General features: G+C 31.2%; 1 protein-coding gene across 1 annotated transcript in view; it reads left to right on the forward strand.

Moving 5' to 3' along the window:
• Positions 1–10413, forward strand: part of LOC143245926 (laminin subunit gamma-1-like) — an 83397-nt gene extending 72984 nt beyond the window's left edge. Inside the window, 5 exon segments of the mRNA XM_076492180.1 lie at positions 1937–2051; positions 2322–2512; positions 4718–4876; positions 5777–5876; positions 8330–10413. Of these exon segments, the coding sequence (XP_076348295.1) occupies positions 1937–2051; positions 2322–2512; positions 4718–4876; positions 5777–5876; positions 8330–8583 (819 nt within the window). The 3' untranslated portion in view covers positions 8584–10413.
• The last annotated feature ends 446 nt before the right edge of the window (positions 10414–10859 follow it).

Raw genomic sequence — 10859 nt, forward strand, 5'->3', positions numbered from 1 at the left:
GACAATATTAGTTATGCAAAAGTGGATAAACCTGAAATTTAGTTACGATTTTAGTTGTTGTGTTTGTTTTAGCACAAATTTACATAACGAGCTGTCTGTACTACATTCACCAAGGGGAAACAAACCCATGTATTTTAGTGCTGTAGGTTTTTAAACTTAATATGATCCACCAGTAGGCTTCAGTTAGGAAGGCATTTAAAAGTTATTACCTCACTTTAAACACATCTGTGGATTTTAGTTCTGTAATTCACATAACTTATTACTTGTATTTAACATAGAACTTTAACAAAACATATTCCATTGTAGGATATGTCAAATAAAAAAAGGTATTGTATAGGTTTAGGTATTTATATAAGAATTACAAAGGCTAGTGTCATTTCTCAAAGGTATTGTATAAGTTTAGGTATTTATATAAGAATTACAATGGCTAGTATCATTTCTCAAAGATATTCTATATTTTTGCATCCTGTTCTTCAAAGACTACACTTCAGACTTTGGGACTTTTGTTGTGCTATAAGAGTGACAGTCAAATCCCACTATTCAGTTACACAAGAGTAACAAAAGTTTGTTATTGGTGTAATGTATTTCCTTCTCATCTGCCAGTTTAAAATACAAGAAAACTGTGTGCAGCATCACCACATCTTTTGAAGAAAAGGTCCAGAAACAAACATTAGTTGAATGAAAGATACTTTAATTTCTCTCAGTTGTGTGTTATATCAAAATATTGTGAGTTCATTTGTGCTACAGCTTGTTACCTCATTGGCTTTGTACATGAAATTAGACTTGTTGAATATGACAACAGATTTTAATTAGTTTAGTAATGCCCCCCCCAGTGGCTCAGCGGCATGTCTGTGGACTTGCAACGCTAAAATCCAGATTTCGATATCAGTGGTGGGCTTTGTGCTTAATTAAAAAACAAGTTTAGTTTAATTGTTTAAATATATATTTATATACATGCACAAACACAACCCATATATACCTAATATATAAATCAAAGACAACAAAGGACCTTTTGGTCCATCTAGACTACCCCATTCACTTTACTAAACTCTAAAATAAAACACTCTGAGCTACACCCTTAGCATTCAAATATCTATCAAGCCTTCCTTTTAAGCTTCCTCAAATTAACTACATTTATCACACCTGAAGACAACTCATTTCAAAGACCAACCATCCTATTAGAAAAGTAAAGCTGTTTTAGATTCAAATGATCTTACCCTACCAAACGTTTTTGTCCCCTAGTCCTACATTATCATGATTAGTGCAGAGAAAAAAGTATTGAACTAATGCAAGTTTTGATATTAATATAACAGTGTAATAAAATTCCTGATATGAAATACTGTAAGCTTTAAAAGTCTAAATAGTAGAACTTGCCTTTTCTCAAACATCTGAACCAGAAAGCTTTCCACATTATTTTGTCATTCAAGAATTAATTATCTGCAAACATTAGTGTCATGCTAAGAAAACAAGTTCACCTCGTGAAACAACAGAAAAACATAAGGGTAATTAAAAGTAGTATTTTTATATTTATAACTACAGAAAATTTAAGAAAATTAGATTACTTGTTTTCCTGAAAGGGGGCCAAAGGCTGCCTGGAGAGATAACCTGCTTTAACTACATGCACCACTGTACAGTAGTGTGTTGTCTGTCAATGTCAGTCAGTCAGTAGACACCGAAATGATGTCGCATAAGGGATCCTTAACAATGTAGTTTGTATTGTTGTGACATCAATAAAACAATAATGAATCACTAGAAGATGAATAAACACTGTAGGCTACAACACACCATAATATCAGAACTTCAAAAGCAAGAAATAAAAACACTTGCTAATATCAATTTTGATTTTTATTTAGTCTCAAAACAGGTTACTTTTAGAGTCCATATGGAAATACATCTAGTATATAGATTTGGAGTTTATTATTACTGATTTTTACAGATTACAGATGAAATGCTTACTGAAACTAATGCTGCACTGGCAAAGACAAAGGAAGCCCTGGCTTCTGGAAAAAAAACGCTTGAAGAGGCTAATAACAATCTGGATACTCTGAAAAGTAAACCTCAGTTTTTAAGCCTAGAAACATATTTGTAGATTCTCAGTTCTAGCAAGATATTTTCATTTGATTTCAAATATATTTTCCTTAGTTATGATTTAATAACAAATATTATTTGAAAAGATTTTTGTCTAATTAAAATTTTCTAAAACGAATCTTTTTGTACAGAGGTTTATCAAACACATTAAAAGTGGGAATATCTATGAAGTGTTTAAACAAACAAAGTTTTAAAAGGAAATTACCACTGTGTTATGTTTGATTTTTGCTTAGAGTTTGACAAACTGGTTAAAGACCGTAAAAAAGAGGCTAATGATGTATTAAAGAAGGCTCCAGTGATTGAAAGGATGCTCGAAGAAGCTGAAAAAAACACTGAAGATGGTCTCAGTGAAGCAGAAGAAAAAACCGTGTTTGCTAGAGATGTCGCTAAAGAAGCTAAGAGAACAGCACAACAAACTTCAGATGTATATATTTAGTGTTGTTTTTGTTTCTGAGTTGCTTCAGTAAACACACTGGAGTACATTGGAAATTATAAAATAATTTGATAAAAATGAGAATAGCCAGTGAGAGTAATGTACAGTATTTTTCAAGAGAATTCCTGAAAGAGAACAGAATTTTTGTTTTACTTTTTTAAATACAAATAATTTGTCAATCAAATAGCAACGTCCTTGTCGTAGTTGGTTTATTTTTAGTTCTATAGTTGAGCTGAGTGATCTAATTAATTAATTAATAGATTATCTTTGAACATTTTTTTACTGGTTGGTCTCGCATAAAATAATTAATGAATCACAATTGTGATTAAGTTTATAAATGCCACATAAATAATCGATTAGTACATCAAATTATTATTGTTTTAGTGTGTTCCAGCTATCCAAGTAATTGAAATGTGACCATTACAATTTCTCATGATTACTGTCAATCAATTCAATGTTATGCAGTAAAATCTATTTGTATTGCAATGCACATAAGTAATGAACTAATAGAAACTAGTGTTTCCACTTGTTACTATTTTTGATTATTCCAATTATCAAAAGTCTTGTTTTAGAATAACTGATTTGTTGAATGTAATCTATTGATAAGTCTGATTAATTAATTAACAGATTTTGTTCTAGTTTGCAGAGTTTTGAAATAATTTGTGTGAACTTCAATGAATGGTAGCATCTTCCATAAACATAAGTATTTGTTAATAGAGTTTTTCTCATTAAATATTAAGTGTAAACATTTATTGTTTGTTGTTTCCAGTAGTTGTTCTAAGTAAAATTTGAGTATATAAGTTGGGAACATTCACCATGAAAGAGTGTGATATTGCAGTATATAGAAGGTTATACCAATGTTAAGAATGTTATGGTAATAAATTCATAATACTTTGGTTTATATCTAGTTTGTCAATATTAATGAATATTATGACAGCTACAGTGAAGTACAGTATTAATAGAAGATAACAAAAAAGTTGCTATAGATTATTGTTTGTAATTTTTATAGCTGTGAATTAATTACACTTGTATATTAAATTTAATTATTCATTATTTGGATGCCCAATGGCACAACAATATGTCTACAGATCTAAAGCACTATAAACCGGGTTTCAATGCCCATGGTGGGCAGAACACAGATAGCCCATTGTTAACTTTGTGATTAACTACAGAGAAACAAAGCACTACATAGTTGATTTTTTAAAACATACATCAATGTCGACAGTTCACTATAATAAGAAATTAATATGAATAAATTCTAGATGTGTTTTAAATTATAAGGAAATCCTTTGCACTAATTTATATCTTGTGAAGTAACTAGTTTCACAGGCCTGCAATGGATTCGCTGCCTTAAAGTTTTTACATGTTCTAGAGTAATTCATGTACACTGAACCTAATAAATTATATCCATTTTTCTCCACTATGTTCAGATATTTCACAAAATGTCAGACGTGCTTTTACATAAGTGAATCATTTTCATTGAAATTGGGTCACATTTTGTTGACAACTGCTTGCTGTAGATTTCTCTAGACCAATCACGACATGAGAGTGTTATCAATCATTCTAGTATACAAACAGTAACCAGCTGTACGATGTGTCAGTTTTTGTTTCTGCATGCACTTTGACATTATTTTTTCTTTCCAGTATTACTTATTCATCACTATGGCAACAAGAGGTTATTTAAATAACCCAAACATACTTGTGGTAAATTTCTGTAAAGAAATAAAAAGGCAAAAAATTGTAGAATTTGCCTACAAGAAAAAAAAAAAAAAGACACACATAGTTTTGAGATTAAAAGACGAAGATTTCACAAGAAAATCATGATGAATGAGGATGGATATTCGTTTGACATCAGTGTTCTACCATTTTTATTCAGCTTGTTTGTATTGTTGCTAACAAACATAATAATAAAAGACATTCATTGTGGTAAACAAAATAATTCGGTCTAAGTAAGAGGTTTTTTAATTCATGATTTGTAAAAAATCCTAACATGATGGGAAAAAATGAATACAAGTTTTAAAGACTGCATAAAAGAATTGTGTAAAATCTGCTATTAAGACTAAAACAACTTTATAAAGTTTAAATTCACAAGCCTGTGTTATAAGTTTGACATTTGTTTGTTTTTTTATGTATATATTAAATGTGTGGTACATCTAAGGTTTCACACCAGTTAGATTGATTTAATTACTGTCTTAGGATGCAGGTGGCATCAGAAAAGATGCATATCAAACAAAGGATAAAGCAGGCCAGTTACAAGATCAAGCTTTTGATGTGGCTGAAAAGGTGGCTGACACTGCTATCCAAATGAAGGACTATGAAAACCAAGCTGACAGAGGTGAAGACTTGGTGGAAGAGGTTAGTATTAATCAACTATTTATATCTGTCTAAACCTAAATGCATAAAAAATATTTAAACACAAGCAGTTGTTGAGTATACCATCACAATTATCTTTCGAATAGTAATACCCTCAGAATTATTTTGCTTGTAGTCTCCAAAAAAATAATCCCGTGTATAGCACTTTCAAAATTATTCTGTCTGAAGAATAAACTCTGCTAAAAATGGCAATTTGGAAATAAGAATATTATATTACAAGTCTTCTTTGCTAGTTATAGTTTAATAATTTTATATTTTAAAGTGCCTAATCTTACCCTTTTTTAGGGTAATGAAAGTTATTTTTACATTTCAATTGATTATTATGTAATCACAATCTATCTTTAGTTTTTATCATAAAATCTTAACAGGTGTGTTTTTATTATGTAAATCCTTCAAAGGTTTGACGTGTGTTGTGTTTTTTTCATGTTTATGCCCCAGCCAAGTCCTACCAGTGCATAGCATAATAACCCTGCATTATGCCTACATATATATATTTATTATTGGACAAATTAGTGTTCCAACACTATGATTAAAGACAGTTCATTTCCCTGAACAGCTTGTATTGCATTTAATAACTGACATGCATTAGTAAACTATATCAACTCCTTTTATGCCCATAAATTAGTAAAGATAAGATAGATGAAATTGCTTTGATACAGGTGAAAAAGTTAAAAATTATTCCCCACTGTGTAGATCTCCATTGATTTTAAGGTTACAAAAGTGAAAATGTTTGTAGATTATAGTTTTTAATGTAACTTGTAAACTCTAAGAGCAGTTTCAGTGTCAGTGTAGATATGTATAGTTTGTTAAGTGTAAGAACCTAAACTTATCACATACTGTTAAACTAGCAGAGGAATACCTCACTATTTATTATCATTACAGGCCCTGAAAAGGGCAAACCAGGCAGAGACGAGTGCTACAGATGCTTCTGAAAAGATAAAAGATGCTCTGGATTCTGTGGACAGGATAAAGCATACATTAGGTAATTATCACAAGTTAGATGAAACTACCCTGAAAGTGAACATACTATAGTATTCCCTGTCATCTAAGCTGAATTGTAACATTTTTTCATAGGTGTCACTTATTGCCTTTTGATTTTATCAACTCCTGGTTTCTGGTACCCAGGGCTTGTTCTAAATTTAGTCGATATGGACATTAACATTTGTACATTGTGTATGTATTTTGTTTTTTGGTTAATATTTTTCTTTACATATGAAAGAAATATCTTTTGTCTGAGTGAATATCCTCCAACATTAGCTAGTGAGGTCCCAGAAGTTTGGTGAATCATTACATTAAAATTATAATTTTGTGACTTGTTTTCGGTTTATTACAAAAACAATTTTAACTTTTCTTAACAATATTCAGAATTAAAAAAATATATATATCAGAATCTTATATAATAACATTGCTATATATAATATTGGTTCACGTAACAAAACTATATTGTTTTTCATAGTTAAAATAAAAGCTTGAAGCTTCATCTATTGTTATGAAATTAACATAAAAAAGTCAGGAAAAGTTCGTAATTTCGAAGCAGAATAATGGATTTTACAAATTTGGTCTCTTAACCTATAGATATAGAATTATTGATTAGAGTGTTTAAATAAAGTTGTTAGGAAAGAAGAGATATGGAATTGGGTTGGGTATTTTTAAGCTGTATACAGGTTAAGAACGCAAGTTTTTTGTGTGTGTTGATATAGCATAAACTACATATAGCAAGTTAACTAGCACTGAAGTAAAAAAAGGAAAGTTTCTCCAACATGCAGTGATGTTCTAATGTTACATTAGCTGTTGATAAACAGTCTAAACCCATTGTTACTAATGTGTTTTTTTATGAATCTTTTGTAATTTAGGTGAGGATAATTGATAAACTTCTTGATGGTGAATGGTGGGTGGATGCTGGAAGATTGAGGTTGGTTGGTATGGTTATTATTTTCCAGGGAGGTGATGGGGATTCTCTCAGTGGTTATAGACTCTTTGGTCTTACATCGGTTGTAGGAAGAGTTTTAAAAAGCCTGATAGAGGTTGCATTGTGAGATCATTTAACAGGATTTGGAGTTTTGTGGAATGGTCAACATGGTTTCGGTGAGGACAAACCTCGCTTTACGAATATTTTGAAATGCTTTGAAAAGGTTGATGCTTATGTGGATGAGGGTGGGAATATAGATTTGGTGTGTCTAGATTTTCAGAGGGAATTTTTTAAGGTGCCACACAGAATCTTGTAAAAAAAAATCATTTCTGTAGGTATGGGGGATGGGGTAGCAAATTGGATAAGAAGAGGAGACGGTTGTTGCAGATGGAGTTTGGTTGGAGTGAATATCATGAGGGGGATACCTCAGAGCTCAGTATTATGACCTTTTTTCTTTCTGATTTGCATTAGTATCATGGATGACAAAATGGCCAATAACTTAAAGTTGCTGATAGTAAAGTCTTGGGTGTTGTTGGCTGTGAGGAAGATGCTGCTGATTACAGAAAGATTTGGATCATTTGATGAGTTGGACAGATATATGGAGAATAGGTTTTAGCTGTAGTTAATTCAGGATGATGTAAGTGGGTTGTCATGATTTGAGTTGTGGGTGTGATATGGACGTAAATAGCTCTGGCAATGTCACAAAGGAAAGGGATCATAGTGTAATGGTCAGTCAGTCTCTGAGGTCATCCAGGTCAGTGTGCTGTTGCTGATGGTGGATTTTTAGCTTGTGTATAAGAAGTATTGAACACAAGTATAAGGAGGTCATAATTTCATTGTATAGGTTACTGGTTGGGCCACATTTGGAATATTGTGTTCAGTCTTTGGTTCCTTACTCTAGGAACAACACTGAATTGTTGAAAATAGTTACTAGAATGGTGCCTGCGATGGAGGGATTGTCATACGAGAAAAGGTTGAAATCTCTAAAAATGTTTTCAGTTGAAAAAAGAAGAGAATGTGATTGAGCCATTTAAGATTGTAAAGGGAATTGATACCATTGATACGTTATCTTTTTACATACGTAATAATGAGAATGTTAGGACTAGGAAACAACAGTTTTATTTTTCTAATGGGATGGTTTACCTTTAGAATGGGTTGGCCTTTGAATGTTGTAGAGGCAGTAAATTTAAATGAGTGTAAGAAAAAGCTTGACAAGTTTATGAATGATAAAAGCTGGCTTTAAGATTTATATTTTTAAATGTATGTATTAGTAGTTTTAGTTTAATGTAGGGAAAAGAACAGTTGAGATGGATCAATAGGTCTCACGTTTTTCAGAATAACTTTATTATCTTAGTTTCACGAAACTAAAAAACACAAAAACTTATCAGGTTAAAGATGACTGATTTTGTATCCAGAGAAGTTCATCAAAGGTTCTTGTTTTAAACACTCATAATATTAAAGATTACATCACTGCCGTAACTAAAGGTTTAATATCTAAATAAAGATTTTTTTTTTTGTTTATTCAGATAACCTTGATGGTGTGGACCTTAATCTGTTGAGAGACTTGGAGAAAAGATTGGCAGATGCTGAACAACAACTGAAAGATCCAAACCTGGATAAGGAAATGAATGAACTCCAAGAAGCCCATGATGAACAACACAGATGGATGCGTGACTATGAAAAACAGATTAAAGAACTGAAGAAAGATGTGATAAATATTAAAGAAATAAAAGATTCCCTTCCTAACGACTGTTATAAAAGAGTTATTTTGGAACCTTAAAAACCACTAAATGGCCTCACAGAGTAAGTCAAACTTCTGATACGAACTGAGCATTTGATTGTGTTGTTCAAAAGACTTAAATTTGGACATTAACCTGTGGAGCAGGTGAGGTACCACAAGTTAGTTTGAAAATGTTTTCCATGAAGTATAAATATTATTATTACAGCGATGTTTATTGCTCATATTTTAAATTTAGAATGATTTTATAGATAATGAATTCAGAGTTGAAAGTTTATAATATTGGTTTATTTGTTTATAAAAAAAAAATATATGTTTTCTCTTAATTTTAGTTTAGAACCAATGATGTCAGTCTGCTAACGTTAGTACCTTGAAATTGCAAGTCAATTAATTACATTTGTTTCTGAGTTCCTATATAATAATAGTACATAAAGTACAAGTACTTAATTATCACCATTAAAATAAACATCAGCATAAAGAGTTTATGTTTTGTGAGATATTTATAATTTGTTTTTCCTGCTTTCACAATGTTGTGATTTTCAATAACAGGGAAACATCAATAATTTTATGTATGAAATTATTAGAATATTTCCTCAGTTTTATAGATTAATGGGAAAAAAATGACTGATTAATAATTCTGTGAAACAACTAGATGAACAATTCCGAACACCTTATTCCTCAAGTCCCAATCGATAGAAATTGTGTGGTTTGTTTCTTTGTTTTCTAGTATGAAAATACTGGTTCTAGCCTCTTATCAAGTTTTTTTTTGTTATAAATTCAGTCTTTGCAATTAAGCACCCTGATATACGATGGTCATATTTGAGATTGTTTGTATTTGATATGATGTTGACAGGTTGCTTATTGGTGAAAAGAGTTTGTTTGGATTTTGTTAGGAGATGTCAAACTATATACGTCAGATGGTATTATAGAGTGTGTTGTCTGTTAGTGCAGTGCACTTTGACAATGCTTCAATAGATAAACGTTTGACTCACCTGAAAACAAACAACATGCCATTTTCTGAGGCATGTCATTTGCTGAATTTGGTACAATATTTATCATTACTTGTAATTAAAACTTGTATTTTCTGTTTCATAGGTTATTAATAGAGACTGAGCTACGGATGTTATTTTTGTCTAAAATCGTATGTAACTATGACAATTATACACACAATAACTTTAAACTAGTAAGCCACTAGTGACGTCTTGAGATTATACGTATTGAACATCGAACCATTAATGAAGTTAGAACAATCCTCCTTGTTATTTCCCTGAAAGGGGAGAGCACAGACTATCTGGAGGGGTCACCATTATTTAGTAGAGTGTCTGTCTGTCAGTCAGTAGACAAACAAAAAGCATCACACAAGATTTATGCACTCTGTATGCTACAACATAGCATGACATATGAAATTTAAAAGCAAGAAATATAAGTAATTACTCTTGAAACACAACACTTTGGAGGACCCTGCATAAACACATGTAGTGTTTGAACATGCTTTTAATTTATTTCATATCTGAGAAACCTCTCATGTTTTCCATCACAGTTTCATCCTTACTGCCATCGTAGCTTGATTGTATTTAATTTATATTAAAATAAGTCGCATATAATATTGTTGTTTACGAGCTATACCAATGAAACTGTTGTTAATCTTTTTGAAAATTGTGTACATTACTAACCCTTTCTCTAAGTGTTATAACATTATAAGTGTGGTAAACTAGGAGCCCACATACATGGGTTAAACCATTGTTACAAATATAATGTCCAAAGATTGATTTCTTATTTTAACCGTCAGTCCAATATACTAATGATATACATTTAGGCCTTTTGTGTATTAGGATAAAATAAGTTATATCTTTAAACAATAAACAGTCTGTTGTTATGAAATTGTTTGATTGAAAACAAATTCTGCCTGCTGCTACAATGAGACCTTTTTAACCCACATCTGTTTTATTGTTTGGAATATGCAAATGAAAATCTTCTAACCTTGGTTTCCTTAACCTTCATTGTTGAGTAATTGTATAATAGTAATGTTTACGAACAAGTGTTTACCTTAAAGTTATTCATTTTATTTAAACTATGAAAGTGCAATACATTTTGCCTTTGTTTGTAACTAAGCGCAAAAGTGCTTCCTGTGTTCTGTCAACAGCCACGGGTATCAAAACCTGATTTCTAGCATTGTAAGCCTATAGATGCCACACGTTTACTAAATTTGATAACCGTGTTTAAAACTACCAATTATTTTCTCATATTCTTTTATCGCAACTTGTACTTTATGAACCCTAAATACTGAAATGACAAGTAAAAAAAAATACTACAAAAAA

The sequence above is a fragment of the Tachypleus tridentatus genome, chromosome 3 (assembly GCF_004210375.1).
Source record: "Tachypleus tridentatus isolate NWPU-2018 chromosome 3, ASM421037v1, whole genome shotgun sequence".
In the NCBI taxonomy this organism is placed as follows: domain Eukaryota; kingdom Metazoa; phylum Arthropoda; class Merostomata; order Xiphosura; family Limulidae; genus Tachypleus; species Tachypleus tridentatus.